Raw genomic sequence first — 17,952 nt, forward strand, 5'->3', positions numbered from 1 at the left:
GCGATAGAGTCACCTCAGAAAGGGAGAGAATTATGAAATTATAATCCCCTACCCCCACCAAAAAAACCCCCCAAAAAACTATAGTTTTATTTAGGTGATAGTTGCACGCCTCGAGAAAGAGTCCAGCTGTTAAATGTGGTGAACCTGTTTAGTGAAGAGTTCCATTCATTGTTGTCTCTACTACACCATCGTGCGGTGAAAACATGAACTGCAACACTGAGCCTCAGCAACAGGTGTGTGTTCTCACCTGCTTGGCTTCAAATCTCATCAGCTCCCATGTGTGTGTAGTTTCTTTGGATGTTCCACTTTCCTCCCACGCTGCAAAAATATGCACGTGAACCCGAAACAGGGTAAAGAGACACTGGATGGATATCAGCTAAAGGACACAAAACATCTAGACTTTTTTTCCCCAGTCTCACACTTGTATTATTTGAGCTTATATTGATTCACACCAAGCAGGATTTTTGTTTAATTTTATTAAGAAAATGTAATAACTGATCAGTTCATCCAACTGAAGCGTCAAATTAATGATTTTATTTATTTATATATATATATCAGGGTTTCCCCCAGAAAACTTGCTAAGCCTGGTGGTTGGACTGCTAGAGAAGCCCACTGTGTTTATGAAAAAAAAAGTTAAAAGTTGACAGAAATAAACTGGTCTTCATCCTGCTGAGTACATCGTTTGTACTTTTGCCACTGATTCACTTTAAATCTCCAATAGGAGAATGTATCCAACACCGAAGTTGAGGCTCCTTGCCAATTTTACATTAAAAAAAAAAGATATGGACATTAAACAGAACAGCTTTATTGTAAAGAAAAAATGTTTTATTAATAATATACTACAACATGAGAGCATTCATTTTACAAAAAAAGAAGCTTTTTTCACAGTTAAATAAAACAAAACAAAGATCAAACACAGCAGGCGTTACAGTGGGCTGTTACAGAGCATTCTGAGTGAGTATCATTCAGTTTCATTACACGACCGACGTCTGGAATTCCAGGAAAATTTGTTCTCAAACGCACCACGAGCAAACCGCTTTCATGGTCCCTCACCGAAAGACGCCTTAAAGACTCACTGGGCTCATTCATGAAGCATTTTGTTTACCTCCACTTGTCCCTTCTACATTTTCCGTTGTTCATATTTGGAACAGCGTAGTTCAAAGTTGTAGAGGAAAGGCTTGAAACGCCGCTGAGCCGCATTAAATTTACAGTAGTCGATGAACCGCTCGTCTACAACCCAGGTTGTGAGTAAAGGCAAAGGTGGAGCGACGAACTCTTTAACTTCTTCAATGCCTTTTTTTCCCCATAACGTAAACCCTGGATCCATTTTCTTTTTTAAAACTCAATGAAAACAACAAAATTCCTCAAAATGACTTTGGTTTACTTTGTGACAACAGAACTTTTAATAGGCAGAGAGAACCATAGAGAGGGAAATAAATAACAAATAATGTCGAGACTTTTTCCTAATGTTTCAACTATGACGCTGCACTCAGAAAACAAATAAGCACACTGTAGCGTGATCTACGACAGGCAGATGCCGATTAAAAGAAATCAGAGTTCAGTAGAAAAAGACGTTGCTCTATTGCTGATCTTAAACGGGTTTCGCAGCGGCAGCAGCAGTTAATGTGATTAGTGAGCCCGACTCCCTGATGTGGGGGGGGGTCAGCGGTGAAATGCACTTTGAATTTCGGCCCTTGTACCAACAGTAAATACAGACTTCTGTGTTTCATTTTATTTATTTATTTTCTACATGTGACTTTTAGTACCGATTGAATTTGTGCTTCTGCAGTTTGCTGTGTTTTGCATTGGTTTGGCTTCTAGTTCAAAGCTGAATAAATTACACCTCAGGCGCTCTTAAAATGTTTTTCTTTTTTCAAAACTAAATCTAAAAAATATACTTCCCCTTTTTTTCCTCCGTAAAAACTTAGACCGAAAAACCTTTAAGTGGAAATCTCAAAAAGACTCCAGAACCGTCCTGCTCGGAGCGCGGATCAAGTCAGACGTGTGTAATGTGCGTTTCACATGGACATGTGTTCGGGAAGCACGTAGGAGATGTCGTCCCAGGGGTGGCGATACAGACCCTGCTTCAGCCTCTTCTGGTCCAGGTAGTGACCTAAACAAACACGGTGTGGAGGTTACACAGCCTGTCATGGCGGTCTGGGGCATATTTCTGTGCGAGCCGGACTCACCGATAAAGCCCATACTGCGGCCGAGGACAAAGATCCCATTTAGCGCGCCGATCTCCACAAACTCGTCGGCTTCGTCTCTGGAAGCGGATCAACATTCATGTGAGGCACAAAGCGGGTCAGTGTGCTCTCCACACGAGCAACGGCACAAGCAGATACTCAAGGAATCCTCCACAATGCATCTCTGGGATACTTTGTAATTACATTTTCAGTCTGTGGGTTCATCTCATATTCCAATCAGCACTGGACCCTACCTGCAGTAAAGAAGCTGCTGCACAAACAGATCGATGGCGATGCAGTAAAAACGACTCACCAACAGGCTGTTCTACTTATTGAAAACGATCATAAACATTTAAAGATAGCTCCACATCTATTTGCAACTATATTTATAGAGGCATCAATAATTAAAAGTTTAAATGGAGTCAATCACTGCATTTGTTCTTCATCCACAGAGTCATGGATAAGAAACCAAACGGACTGAAACTCTGCTCATGTCGCAGTGTTGGTGTCTCATGATGTAGAGAATAATCCCAGAGGGAAGCTTCCGATCCTGATCTTACCGTGTGAAGCCCCCACAGGTCCTCAGCAGATCCACAAAGGCCACGCCGATGAAGCCGTCGACGTTCAGAATCAGGTTTGGTTTCTAAAAAAATAAAAAATAAGACGACAAAATTAACTTGCTTATAATTTCAAGAGATTTTAAATAAAACCGGCCAATTGATTTTAACATCCCGCTGAGCTTTTCATTCACTGACAGAGGTCTGTTGATTCAATCACTTATATTTCATATATATTTAAAGTACAGCGCACAGACAGTGCAATTTTTAGAGACAACTCAGAAACCGTTGACACTGTTGGATGTTTGAAGAGCAGGGGAAGGAGTCGGTGATGTGGAACACCACGTGAGATTCCAGTGTGCATTACATTTTTCTTTCACTCCTATTTATTAGTTCTGACACAGAGAGGTCAAAACTCCAGAATGCCATCTCTGCACAACGACCTATTTGCATCTGGCCTCTAGCGATTATTAAACACAGTTAACCCACTTTGGATTACGTAATGGTAGCTTCAACACACTGGAGGTAAAGCAAGATGTTCCACCTGTTTTGAGCCACTGAGCCATGTGGCCATTTAAAAAAACAATTTAAAAAAATGCTGAATTGGATGAGTGTTTGGAGCAGTATCCATGTGCTTTGTACCTTGGAGGTGGTGATCTTCTCCACATCCAGGGCGTAGTCGAGCAGCTGGGTGGAGGGAAAGTGCTGCTTCACAAAGTCCTTCAGGATCTGCACCCGCATGTCCGGATTGTTGATCTGAACGGAAAAACAAACACCCCTCAAATGTCAACAATAACCTAAAAATAGGATAACGATTTTCAGATATTGCAGAAGTCGAGTTTCACTCACAGATTTGACCCTGTGGCCAATGCCCATGATCAGTTTGCCGTCCTTCTTCATCTTGTTGACAAACTCCATGGGCAGCATGCCGCTGTCAAACGCCTTGCTGAACTGTTTCGCTGCTGCATCCAGAGCGCCTCCAAACCGATCCCCCTGGATCACATCAATCCATCAGCTTTCGGTACTGAAGCACATCGGGCTGTATGGTTTGTAAAAATCCATGATAATTTACGTTCTAAGCAGTGTTGCTGTGTGTGAGCAGTACTCACTATGGTGAGCAGTCCGGAGGTCAGACTTGAGATCAGGTCTTTGCCGGCGCGAGCGCACACGATTGTGTTGTGAGCACCAGAGACCGCCGGCCCGTGATCAGCCGTCACCATCAGGCACATTTCAATGAACTGGCAGGCGTAACGGGGCAGCCTGCACGGAAGAAAGGAGTTCAATACCTTAACAGTTCTTCCATACTTGTGTTCCATCCTCCCTTCTCTTCGATTTAGTGAATAGAACTCGACCTGCGCTGGAACCACAGCAAGCCCAGCACTCCTCCCAGTCCCATCTCCTCTTTAAAGACCTCGGTGATGGGCATGCCGGCGTAGATGAGCTCCTGACCTCGCTCGTCGCAGATGCTCGTCATGAATGAAGCCGGCTTACGAATCAGGCCGAGCTCCTGCAGAGAGACAGTGGAGAGGAAAGCATGAACACAGCACGCAGCTGTTGAACAAGTAGCAGAAATAACCATATTGTGGTTGGCAGGGATAAATATGGATATATCAGTTAATGAGTAAACACGGGTGATGTAAAGAAACACTTTGAATTCTCCTTACAGGAATTAAGGTGAACCCCTAACGAGACAAGATTCCCTTTCATTCCAGACCTATTGTTGCTGTGTTCATGAAAAAGAAGTGTAGGAGTCGTACCCTGGCCCAGGAATAATCCATAGGTACTGTTGGGGGCGGCACCTCCTGAGCAGGAACGATGGTGCCGTTGGCCACCAGTTCATCATAAACAGTCCTGTTTTATCACACACACCAATGTCAGTGACAGACTGGCACGCTGAAACAATGCACGCTATTCTCCAACGCTGCGATGAAGGCCTCACTTTATGACGTCTCCGAGCTCATCAAAGCTCTTGGGTACGTAGACGCCGGCGTCTCTCAGAGCCTGGTTCTTGGCCACTGCCGTCTCGGACGCCTGGTTAGCGCAGGCCCCTGCATGGCCGAACTGGACCTGAAGGCGACAGCGTGGTGCGTTAACATCAGAAATCCTCACAGTGAACAGAATATCAAACTCATTCAACCTACCTCTGAAGCAAACATGGTGGCACAGGTACCGATACACCAGCACACCACGGGTTTGGTTATCCTGCCCTCTCTAATGCCCTGGCAGATCCTGTACTCTTCTGTTCCTCCAATCTGCATTTCAAAGTGAAAAATTGATATTTCTTTAAAAACTGCTTATTTAAAATCGTCCGGCATTGTTGAAGAGACTCTCACCTCTCCCAAGACGACCATCATCTTAATCCCTGGAGTGTCCTGGTAACGCAGGACATGATCCATGAAAGTGGAGCCTGGATATCTGGAGAGAAAGAAAGACAGCATCGGGACTTCAAACTCTACAGAGTTTATTTAATTCTATACATATTTCTAACTATATAACACATAACTCAGTCCTGTGTGTTCAGTGTTCCAGGTAAAGAAGTCATTATTGCACCTGTCTCCTCCGATGGCGACTCCTTCATAGACGCCGTCCGTCGTGCGTGAGATGATGTTGTTCAGCTCGTTGGACATGCCCCCGGAGCGCGACACGTAGGCCACGCTGCCGGGTCGGTACAGTTTAGAGGCCAGGATGTTGTCCAGCATGCCTCCTGTGTTCCCGATCTTGAAGCAGCCCGGCTTGATGCCCCCCACCTGAGAAAGACGACGAATAATGTTCCAGATTCAGATCCTTGAATGGTGTCTTTTTCCCCCTGTTATATTAAAAACTTATCGTATCGATAAATTTGGTGTGATCAATCTTACGTACCGTGGCAGGACCAATGATCGTGACTCCTTTTTCATCAGCCATCTTGATCATCTTCCTCGTCAGAGCTTCAGGAATTCCCTCAGCTATGATGGCAATCGTGTGAATCTGAAAAGTCACATTCACCAAACTCAGATCTGCTCTTTCACGAGCTCACGTTGATGAACATCCGAGATCCGAGTCCTCTGTGTACCTGAGGGTACTGCATGACCTCCAGGGTGCTGTCAAAAGCTGAGCGCAGCGAGGCGAAGCTGATCAGGACGTCCACCTCTGGGTGCTTCTTCATGGCGTCGGCCATGTTCTTATAGACCGGCAGCAGGATCTCTTTGTGGCCCCAGTAGAACTTCTGCTTGTGGTCTCCACTGAGGACGGACGGAAAAAGACAACATGAGAGTCAAACCTTTGCAGAAACCGAGTATCAACGGTAAATAATGAAGATAAACCGAGCTAATCTGAATAAAATTACGTGAGGACGGGAAACCTACGTGAAGGGGTAGACCATAGCTGCCACAGAGGGTTCATCCCGGGAGCAGACGTAGTCAAAGTCCATCATGCCTTGCACCGCACGTGTCTGCATGCCCCAGACGATGGCCTTGGTGTCCTTTCTGAAGAGGGTGGTTGGTTTGGCTTAGGGAGCCAAAAAAAAAAAAAAAAAAAAAAAAAAAAAAAAAAACAAGGCAGAGAGGAAAACTCTGAATTAAGGAGTGGAGGATAAAATTAATCTAATTGGCAGATGAGGAGGGGGGTTAGGCTGAGGAACACTGCAGGATTCAGGGTGTTAAGAAGACAGAGATGGAGGAGGCAGACAAAATAACCTCAACACTGCAAACTGCGACAACGTGAACGTTTTCCTGCTGGTATTAATTCATTCAATCTGACAACATTGCATGTTAAACAACCATCATTTCAAATTAAAGGTACTTATAACTAAGTGCCGTATTATTTTATCCACCCTGTCGATGACTCACACTGTAAAACCCTCCCACCATTCACAAATCCTTCCAAAATCCCACATAGCTGTTTTGCAACCAGACAACTAACTAACTTCAGCCATCTTGAGGGATGACGGCAATCTGATCTGTATGACGGCCTGTAAACATGGTTTTCTTCTCCCCCACCTCGAAAACATGAAGTTATTTAAGACAATACTGCCGATGGCACAGCTCTCTGCATGTAGCTGAATTCGTACAGTTCAATAGAAGGTAGTTATCAGAGTAACACTACAAGAGTGTATGACAAAAAGAAAATCTCAATAGAAAGAAATAAAAGCAGATCTGAAAAGTCAAGTTTTAAAAGCATAATATGGGCTATTATACAATGTGATATGATATGAAGCTTTGTTAAAAGCCAGGTTAATACCACCCCTTTCCTTCTGTTGCATGATTACTGTCTCTCTATCTTTACCGATGTGGTCATGTCTCTGAATTAAGATTTAGCAAATAATTTTTCACAAAAAAAAAAAGAAAAAAAAAAAAAGAAAAATCATGATATCCCACACCAAGAAAAAAAAAACAAATGTTAAAGAAAACTATCCAGCTGTTTCAAGTCTGAAAGTGATTCATAAAAAGGTGATTAAGGCACCAGCAAAAAGGACAGACTGCAGATTAAAAAACAAAAAAAAAAACCCAAAAACAAAACAAAACACAGAGCAGACATAATACGGGAAGGCAGAGGGAAGTGGACAGGAAGACAGCTTTTCACTTCGCTTCCATACCTCCGCTGCAGCCTGAAGAGGCCTGAGCTTCTGTGACCCCACAGGACAGGAACACAGAGTACAAAACAATGAGCACAAAAACAGAAAGGAAAAAAAAAAAAAAGAAGAATGAGTCTGGCTTTGCCGCACATTATCCACTGAGCAGACTTCAACACATCGGGGGGACTGTGTGTTATCACTCCATGGCAAAAGGCACCGCAGAGGAAAGAGCATGCAAAGCTCAGCTGCTACAAAGCAAGTGAAGCAAGTGGTGGTAACGCAAATCTCTATTACAACTAACGTCCAATGTAATATTTAACATCGCTATCAGCACTGCACCTTCACAGCAGGACAGGAGAATTCAGTGAAACTCCAACTGGAGGGGGATGCTTTTTTTCTGCCCCACATTCTTCTAAAGTACTTCATGTAAAACCAAGCACAAGCAAGGCCGTGAACTCCGAACACTGAGCAACTAGAGGACCAAACCGTGACCGAGCGCATCTACCACAAGGGTTTGTGGGAATGGCGGGGGCTAATTTAAGCTACAAGAAGGGTTGCTGAATTGTATATCACTAACTTTAATCAACAAGCTACTTTTAAAAAATATCTTTAACAAAAAAACAATAAACATAAAACAGTAATGCGGTAATTTGGTTAGTTTCAAAAGACACACGGTTCAAATTTCCTCTAAATGACCCATCCTCCGTCCATTACCTGTGAAACCAATTTTTCCTATTAGATTTTGGAAATTGGCTCGTGCGCCACAACATCATGGACTATTGAGGAACTCAGAAGAGGCAAACAAGTCTGTCTCACACACACACACACACACACACACTGTTCCTTCTAGCAGATCTGCAAACGTGAGAGAAAGAGATGAAACGAGGGCAGACCGGGCGCGGTGTGTGTGGACAGCCGAGCGCGGTGACGGCACGGCACACCTCCTACTTACCTTTCCAATCGCATGTGACCACATTCTTCAGAGGCCACAGTAAAGAATGGAGAGAGTCTTAGAGAAACAAGCACGGAAGAGACGAAGGTGAGCGGACAGTTTGTGCAGCGAATCGAGAAAAAGGAGGAAGGAGAAAATTAAAATGCAGAATAGTGGTGACAGTATTTAGGGGGGGGGAGGAGGAGGAGGAGACACAAGAAAGCGGGGAGAAGAGAAATGGAAAAGCAGCTGTGCATGAGAACATATGGAGTGTTGGCGGTAAGAAGCAGTTCAGACGTGGCTCTCTCTTCGTTCTTTACCTGCCGGAACGCCTGCTTTCGACTTTTTGGCCGGAGTCACATCGTTGGACGTCCGGGGCTCAGAGAATGAAGCGGTTCTCGTTGCGGCTGGGGTCTGCGGATAAAAACACAAACTTCTTATTTCACATTTTCTACTGGGTGATGTACACAGAGGAGAAGTGGTTAGCGCTCTCACCTCACAGGAAGGAGGTCATGGGTACAACTAGTGAAGTTTATGTGGCACGCAAACTAAAACCATAAAAGTATTGAACGCTTTACAACAGAGCATCTGAACCAGGTGTTTTACCAGGTGTTTTAGCCTAAACAGGAATGTTTATGATTTGCCTCAGAGCCAGATTATGACAGTAATTTCACTACAAAGATATATGAGGATCGTGGAAACTAAGTTGACATCTTCAGCTTAATTAAATCAAAATAAATTTGATATTCTATCAGTTTCAAATGATACAGTGATCACAAAGTAAATATCATTTTTTATTTGGTGAAATCAACCTTTATCACCTACCAAAATAAAAATGTACTGGCATCAGAAACTGAATGGAGGTCAAACCATGTGCGCTGCAATCCACCATTCAACTGCGTTCATAGGCAAGAATATTCATTTTATGGTTATTCGCTTGACCCAGATTACTCGTTGCAGTATCAATAAATCTTAGTTAATATTTTTTGGAGTTCACTGGAGCGTCATAAAACAGTGAATACATAGCCGAAGGCACTGCTGTGTGTGACTCACACAGTAGCTAACCTGTTCTTTCCATTTAGGACTTGCAGACCATTCCAGGCTTATTTTAGAAGTTATTGTGTGAAAATACCATTGCACTGTTACTGGCATTGAGGAGGAAGTTGGCAGTGTGCACAGCCATCGGGGGCTGGTTGGGAATCGGCCGGTGACCCAGAGCCATTCCCACGATGGCGGTCATGTGAGTCTCTGTACCGAACACGTGGATGGGAATACCAGTGGTCTTCCCTGCAGAGAGGAGAAACCCGTTAGATCAGCAGGATTTCATCACTTGATCTCTGAAAACTAAACATGTCTCACTCACCTACTTCCCCCATCACCCTCAGCCCTTCCTGGTAATTCGGCCCGCCGCGTCGAACGAAGATGGTGACCTCGTGCTCCTTCAGAGGACTCTGGTAGTCCTTGATGGCCCTGACAATGCCCTGGAGGGAGACAGACAGGTTAGGAGAAAACATGAGCACTGCTGAGCTCGTTTTGACTTGTTCAAGTGGACCAAGACTGCATCTTCACACACCATGAGAAAAAACACACTTTCCCTTAATTTCGGTAAAAGCACACCGTTCTGGCTACTGTTACAACATGAAAGGGAACAGCTGAGAACTTTCTGCACTCCACTTCCATTAATCACAAGAAGCTATGTATTTTGACAGAAATACGAGGTCTGAAAAACATGGTCATCTCTATCCCTACCCTAACCCTATCCAGCTTCCTGCCAACTTCTGCATGGTGGAAGAGAAAGCAGAGATTTATGCAGCTGAACCAGTCAAACGTCAGGTGTGTATACAAGGTGTTAAAACGTTGCTTCTCAAATGCTTCAGATGGCAGAGAGGATGATGCGCCGGAGCAGGACGAACTGGATTACGAGCACAACAACAGCTGGAGAGGCAGCAGCGAGCAGGAGAGCTGAGAGGAGCAGGCTAACGACAATGGAGACCGAGTACTGCATTGCAAATTAAAACAACTAATTCAATCAAATTAATTAATTCCCAAATAAAAGTACAAGATTTTGGTCTGCAGAACTTTTCCTCCCTCAAATATGATCCTTGTAAAGGGGAAGGGCGTCTCACAACCAGACTCCAGTTATTTTCAGACCAATGTACTACCTAGCTTACAACTCAAAATATAACTTATGACGCAAGTCGTGCTATGCTGACCTCCTTTTCAAGGGCACAAGTTAGAGCTGCTTCATAAATCTAAGATAACGCTATATTTCCGCTGTTCGTCCAAAACACACACCGATCACACCACCATAAAAGATTTGGTGACATTTAATGAAGAGTTGCTTTGCACTCCGCCTCAGTTCAACCTAAGCTTCCTGTTTTTACCTTGAACGTGGCGGCTACGTTGGTGAAGTTGGCAATACTTCCTCCGATGATCAACACTTTCCCTGTGGAACAAGTAAAAGTCATTAGAAATGTGTGCGCGGCTGAAATCCGACACCCTACTCTCAGAGTGAGGCGACAGTCATCAAGTCTATTGCTGGCAGCGAGCGCATACTGAATGGCGGCCTTGTGACACACTGAAGACGACTAAGCAGGTCACATAGCAGGACAAGAATCTGGTGTGTTTTTCCAACCTAAAGCAAATATCAAGTCAGTTTTTCTTTTGCGTCTTAACTCCCGCCTGCCACTCATTCACCTCTGGCCCACGATTATCCCCTCTGAGAGAAAACAAACTCCAGTGAAGCGAGTGCTGCACCTACCAAGAGGATGTTTTTCACGGGTCATGAGGGAGAGGATGGTTTTTGCATAGTCGTAGGTCTGCTGCTCGCTCGGCGCTCCGGAGTACTCGCCGTAATTCGCCAGCTCGTCCACTCCGCCGAGGTCACAGATGGTGTCGCTGACGAATGAATGAATGAATGAATGAATGAAGGTCCAGAAGTCAAATACTGAATCTGAACAGAGCGTTTACTCTAAAGAGACACCAACTTCTTATTCCTATCCATCCATCAATCACTGCCATTTCAGTAAAACAAGCTTCCAACATGCAGTAAAAGCTGCTGGAGCAGTTTCTGCCAAGGTGCTTGGAAACGGTTCAATGGACAACCTGTAGACGACTGAAGCCCCTCCCCCAGCGACCATGGTCCAGATCCTGCCCCGGGGGTTCAGCAGGGTCAGCTTCAGGCTCGCACCGCTCTTTGCATCCAAATCTGCGATGTAGGCCTCCTGAGGGTGACGGAGCGCGCGGAGTTAGCCCGTTTTGGTCAATGAGTGAACGAAAGAGCAAACAATGGAAAACAAAACGACACTCCCGGCTGGCCACACCCTGATCCCCAGTCAATCACAAGGTGGACAAAGAGAGAGTCACACCCACACACACCTACAGGCAGGTTTCAGTCACTGATTAACATTTGCATGCATTGGTTTTGGACAAAGGCAGAAACCCAGAGCCCAAAATTATATTAGATTTGAATACAAAGCAAAAAAAAAATAAAATAATTGAGAGCGAGAGAGAGCTCCATCATTAACAGCTTACCTCTGGATATGCTTCTCTGCCAAAGGGTGGAGGGAACTCCACGTCACCCCATTTGGGCTTGCAGATGTAATCCGCTGTGGCATCAATCTTGGCTGCCATGTCGAGGATGTAGACTCCACCTGCTGTGACGACTGGTAGAAAGAACAAAATGCACAAGTTATTTATGTCTTTAAAAATAAAAGTTACATGGTGGGAGCTGTGACCTGTTGGAAATCTAATTTGTTCAGGCATAAGTAGGTATTTTAAACTCACAAATATATAAAGTCTGACATTTGGGGAGGAGCAGAGTAGAACAGTGAACATTAAAGGCCATTACCGAGAGGGTTGATCTCCAGGTAGGTGAAGTAGAGGTCTTCGTATAGGTTGAACAGTCCCACGATAAAACTGGCCAGGATTCTTCAAGGACGACAAAAACATAGATTAAGACAGAAACCAGGATGGGAGTGGTATTTGGAAGGGGGGGAGAAACTCAAGGTAACAGTCAAGGATACAACTACACTGGTATCAGGAAGTCTGAAGGATTAGTACACATGGAAAAACTAATGCATTTTAAAAAAGGACTGTAGATGTATCATGTCTGTTCAGTCACACAGCATAAACTGATAAACGCTGAAGAAGAGTGCAGCCGTACTCTTTCTTGTCGTCCGGAACGTGTGTGAGGAGCTGCTCGGTGACTTGGCTCTCGCTCAGTTTGTCATCCACCGCGACCATTAGCCTCTGCGCCTTGGCGTCCACGTCCCCCACCTCCACCCCTCCCTCATGATGGAAGAGCACATGGTCGCCCTCACGAGTGGCGTAGATACACACGTAGAACTCTTCCTCCTGTGTGTGTGTGTGAGAGAGAACACACACACACTTCGTTTGGAAACAGCATGTGAAGCGTGTCCAGACAGTTCACCCTTCATCAGGCAAGTGTTTATATTCAATAGCTTCAATATTTCTTGTTAAAACAGTCCTGATTAAATATATAAATCTAGTGAGAAATGAATCCCACTAAAAGGAAAATTTTCATAAATACATTATAAATCATTTTGTTTAATAGCAATTATGTAGAAGGTCTCAGAAATTAAACAAAAAATAGTTTACAGTTACAGTCAAATTGTAACCAATCACCCTGTAAAGAGTTAAAAAAAAAAAAAAAAAAACTCAAGGGACCAATCACTTTCTAAACTGAATAACAAATTATCACATCATCACATTGGGAACAAATCTGCCAACAACATTTAACTGTAGTTCGTTTCTTTTGATCAAAGTGTGGAAAAAAATGCCATCCAGCTGGATGGTTCAGAGCCCTGCTAAGTGGTTCAAGTGTTTCTTTTTGGTTCGAAGGTGCTATGGAGTTCTTTCAGATCAGATCTATGCCGAAAGGCTACACAAACAAAAGAATGACGAAGCTAGAGATACAGTACCTGAGCATGCGGGACAAACGGCTCGATGAGGAAATTCTTCAGCACGCCTTTTGCCTTTCCCACCTATTCAAGACAAACACGGTCAGTTTACCCTGCGTATTCAGATCAGACAACCTTCAATTACAGACTTCACTTATTTTTACACCAATAAAAACTGTTGGTTGAAATGAAATCTGCACACATGGATTTTTACTCATTTATTCATACATTGTGATGAGGAAGTCGAAGTGCAGCCACTGCTGGTTGGGAGCGGAGTGAAGCATTGATGTATGTGTGTTGGACCAGAATAGACCACCTCTGACCGGGCACAACTGAACATAAGCCCTTGGCCTCAGGCGCTGGACAACATGCAGCGGATCCATGTGCCACGACTAATGGAGCTCACATGCAGTACATTAACGCAGAGAGAAACACAATGCGGCGTTTGTGTTTTAACTGAAAGAGGTCCAGCTCTTCGTATAATGGCATAATCAGACAGTGAGTGATTGCACATGCCATACCTGTATTAAAATTAGATTTTACAAAGGTAATTTTTTTCGTATGATATATACAATCCACAGCTTGCTCAAAAAGGGGGAATGAGCTTATATGCAATTTGTGCCTCCATCCAATCCCTCAGTATAGCAATATTGCTCAAAAGCCCTCATGTGAATGCTTGTGTGGGATGTCACCACTGCTATTATTCTTAGCGAAATCCAAGCGAACCAAAACTGTGATCTCTTTGTACGGCCATGCAATACCAGCGAGGTTTTTAAATAAACTGTAGCTATGCACACAAGGAATGACGAGAAAGCAGAATAACCCAAAAAGTCACCTTGAAAATAATACAAATGTGCAGAAAGAAAATCAGCAGAGTCACTGAAACAAAACCTGAGACGGAAAGAAAAAAAAAATGCACATTCATCCTGTAAAAATAAATAAATAAGCGGCTGGTCGGTCTGCAGCCGTCAGCTGGCTAATTAAAGCATTCTGTGCGTGACAACTTCTTAATATCAACGAACTACTTCTGCTTGCCTCCCACTGTCAAAACAAACTAAAACTTTATGGGAAAGTCCTTTCTTATAGTCCAGTATGAGTTGTGTTTTTGTCTCTTGGGTCTACAAGTCCTGACTGTGGATTTCCTGTTTTTGTTTTACCGTCTAAAAAAAAAAAAAAAAAAAAAAAAAAAAACACAAAAAGCAAGCAGCAAGAGGGACAGAGAGACGCTGCGGTCAACTCACTGTGGTCTCTTTCATCAGGCGTGTCTTGAGCCAATCCTGGACCCCCTGCAGGTCCAGGTTGATGCCCACCAGGTTGAGCTTCCCGCGTCTCTTGATCAGCTGATCTGGCTTCACCACCAAAGGCTTCATAGGGAGCAAATGCATCACACGTGTCAAATGAAAGCCGCAGATTTGTTTGAATATGAGCTGGACGAATGGAAGCGAGATCAAATCCCAACACTCAGTCACATGTCGAAATGTAATAAGACACTGTCCGGCAAATTATGTACAAAGAGATTCAGTGCACCGAGCATTGTGACTTAGATCATCATAAAACCAAAACCCAAGAGGCAGAAACAAGCCTGTTCCCAGTTGTCTCACCTCTGTCAGCAGCCATGGATGCTCCTGTGTCAGACGGTCCCAGTCGGTCTCGGCCGTCACGTTAGCGTAGCGGAAGCGATTCTGCACAGCCGCCGAGGTGCAGATGTACTTGTACAGGAACTCCTTCCCCGTCTGCTCCGAGATGGCCTTGGCAGACATGTCAGCAGTGGATGGCACACGATCTTTGAAGAAAGGGGCAAGTTGTTAATGTGACTGAGTCACCACGTGATCACGCGAACAGGATTGTTTGATAAGACAGACAAAACCAAGGACACGTGCAACTGTTTCAGGAATGTAACCTTAAATTCAATGTAACCACTTATCAGTGCAAGAAAATCATATCATAACAAAACAAAGATTTTCAGTGCTTTTCCCAAAGCTGGGATCAAACTGGAATAAAGTGGAAAAAGTCATCATAACCCAATAATTCCAGTTATATTTGAAGGAAAACTACTAAAAACATTAAAAGACACATTTTATTTGGATCAGAAATCATGCAATCATGTTACAAAAAGTCCCAATATTAGTTAATAAAACTGATAGTTTAAAAAGTCACTTGTACAGTATTTCAAACTATGTCAACTAGTATCCTTTAAGTCACCACCAGACCGATTTCTATCAAATCACTCTCCTCCAGCCAGCGCTAACCTGTCGCCCACTGTGAGCTGGGACAGGCTCCCTGCAGCTCTGCTCTGGATAAACAGGGTAGAGTAAATAGATCTCTCTCCACTCTGCTCATTCTCATAAGTGTGCATGAAAGTCTTCTTTCATAAGAGAGAATAATTTCTCTATGTAGCTCCAATAAAACAAACCACCGTAAATAAAATGCAGTTAATGCTCAGTTTTAGTGTTTTTCCAATGCAAATGATGACAGACTGAAGAAAATCTGCATTTTAAATCTGGTATGTATTATCTAAACATCATTCATTGTGTGGATGCAAGGATTAAGGTGAGGAGTTTGCATGTTTTCCAGTTCCACTGATAGCCATTAGGCTGTTTGTAAATCTCAGAGACTCTAAAATGCCTGTAAATAATTATTGTCCATCTCTCTGTGTTAAGGATTTTTTTTAATTGACACTTGCTCCAGCCCTCTTGATCCTGGTCTAAATACAGAGAACTTTACAGAGAAATACAGAGCGTGTAGTAGTGCTAATCTTAACTGAATTATATTGCATGCATGCAAGTGTTTCTATAATCTATCATAGTGTCTTAAGCACAAAAAATAAACCAAATATTTAATGAAGACTTCTGTCCTTTGCAACCTTTGACAAATTCCAAAGGTGGTGATGCAAGGACACATGTCAATTAAAACGCAAGTACAATTTCAAGTGCAAACATTTCTTTGAATGTGGCAGTCACAGAATGCAGCCATTCTGGTTCAATAGCTTTAATTTACAGTCATTAAGTTCTTTTGCTGTAGATTAAATAGTCTGCTTAACTCTCATAGATGGGTTAAATGCACCATGACAATTTGACCCTCTGATGGAAGAAAGTATTTTTGTGGCCTTCTCCTTGATTCAACTTGGCCGTGACTGTTTTTTTGGCCCCCATCTCATATTGGAGATGTGGGGGGTGAAATGGGTAAACAAAAGAACTGAAACAGGCTTGTCAAGCCAGTCCAACTAAAACATTACAGTATGTGGCCTGACCGGCTCTGCAAACTTAACCTGATTAAACAAACGCACCATGTGCCAATATTGATCATCTTTGACTGAGATCACCTTGTAATGAAGCTCTGGATTAAACGCTCAAATAAAAACACATGCAGGAATCAATATGCATGCAGAAATCAGTGTCTCATCTCTACCATCCCTACTGAACATACATTGATAAACATAAGCCCTGACTGCATCTTATCTCATTTGTTTCTGTTAGCAACAGCAGTATGAGATAACGTTATCAGCAACACAGTGTTAGTTATGATAACTTTATCTCATACGGCTTCTTAAGATGTAAACCTAAGATATAAATGTTAAGATATCGCAGATCTGCACCTTTTAAACACTGATTTGAGTCGTGCAGCTCAAGCTTTAGCTTAGCAAGCTAACCTGTCATGCTTTCAGAAACAGATGTCCCTGTATTTAGCCTGACATAATCCACGGGTTCGGTCTATTGTTTGCTGCAACCAAACCGTGAAGAATGAGCCACTTGAGAAGGATCAAAGTGTTTCGGCTGCTGTCTGGTGAACTCGGGGCGGATTTGTGGCATCGCCGCTCCTTCCGTGCTGGTATCATCATGTGCGCCAGGCACTGGTGAATGAGTCTCCTGTACCACCCACCACACCCACTCAACACACTGCAGCTTCAGCCAGAAGGGCAACTTCAACAATAACTCCACTTTATTGGAGTCCGGGTAAACACGGAACAGCTTCCGTGAAAGGAGGAGGAAGAAGCTCGAGAGAAATCATTAATGAAGCTAAGGAGCTTGTGCAGACAGGAGGATGCCTCGCAAAATTAGCCTAATTTGAGCTTGACTTTCTCCTACGAGGGAGTCAGTTCAGTCGGTTTAAGGAATGTCCAAATTTGCACGAGAAATCATACACATTTGTGACTGCTCAGATGTCAGTGAGCGTAGTTTCTTCAGCATCCCGCAACCACCAACCTCCAGTCCGGACTGACTGGCCGGCTAACCGCTGTAGCCTCATGCAGGCTTCTACACTCTCCAGGCGAACCAGGCGGAGGCGTGCAGAACTAAGAAAGCAACAAAAAAAAAAAAAGAAAAAAAAAAGGTTACCTTGTCAGGAAGAAGAGCGCCTTCGGGGAGCGAAAGAGTCGCGTCCGGGCCAGAAAATGACACAGCGAAGCAGTGACTTCTCCGCTGCCACCTCACAGCCTGCGCTCCCGTCGCACCATAATCTGGCGACCGATTACACGTCGCTGCTGGCGTCTGATTGGCTCAGATCTGGACACGTGGTGACGTCAGTGACGCCCTGCCTCAGCCGCGAGAGCGCGAGACGGAGAGAGGACCCACTGAGAGTGAATCAGTGGTGGGACGTTCAGGTGGTTCCGGAGAATCGGGTGTTTGGGCCAGGCTTAATACAGCGACCCAGTTTTTTTTTTTATTGTTTGTGCTGCTTAAACTAGTTTATAACGTAAAATCATGTGTAAAATGAATAACTAAATAAAACAATACAAATGATTTCTTAGATGGCTTATCATACTCAACATGGAACTGTGTGCTTGAACTATCTTCACCACCCAATT

General features: G+C 43.7%; 1 protein-coding gene across 4 annotated transcripts; it reads right to left on the bottom strand.

Moving 5' to 3' along the window:
• Nucleotides 1-1,744: 1,744 nt before the first annotated feature.
• Nucleotides 1,745-17,618, bottom strand: aclyb (ATP citrate lyase b). 4 transcript variants are annotated; one of them, XM_030098199.1, is made up of 30 exons: nt 17,483-17,618; nt 14,750-14,931; nt 14,390-14,512; nt 13,170-13,232; nt 12,392-12,582; nt 12,077-12,156; nt 11,761-11,891; nt 11,332-11,450; nt 10,988-11,124; nt 10,611-10,672; nt 9,590-9,707; nt 9,359-9,513; nt 8,547-8,640; nt 8,248-8,304; nt 7,317-7,346; nt 6,088-6,229; nt 5,796-5,964; nt 5,606-5,710; nt 5,294-5,490; nt 5,077-5,158; nt 4,885-4,995; nt 4,683-4,810; nt 4,501-4,594; nt 4,096-4,250; nt 3,853-4,003; nt 3,593-3,736; nt 3,386-3,499; nt 2,747-2,829; nt 2,190-2,266; nt 2,019-2,113 (listed from the first exon to the last, which is right to left on the bottom strand). In XM_030098199.1, the coding sequence occupies exons 2-30, from the start codon at nt 14,906-14,908 to the stop codon at nt 2,019-2,021; spliced, it is 3,366 nt and encodes a 1,121-aa protein (XP_029954059.1). In that variant the 5' UTR covers nt 14,909-14,931; nt 17,483-17,618. The 4 variants fall into 4 exon arrangements, with proteins under 4 accessions (XP_029954058.1, XP_029954059.1, XP_029954060.1 ...); XM_030098198.1 differs by lacking the exon at nt 17,483-17,618 and having other exon boundaries at nt 1,745-2,113; nt 14,750-14,908; XM_030098200.1 differs by lacking the exon at nt 8,248-8,304.
• Nucleotides 17,619-17,952: the final 334 nt, after the last annotated feature.

The sequence above is a fragment of the Salarias fasciatus genome, chromosome 8, assembly GCF_902148845.1.
Source record: "Salarias fasciatus chromosome 8, fSalaFa1.1, whole genome shotgun sequence".
Lineage (NCBI taxonomy): Eukaryota > Metazoa > Chordata > Actinopteri > Blenniiformes > Blenniidae > Salarias > Salarias fasciatus.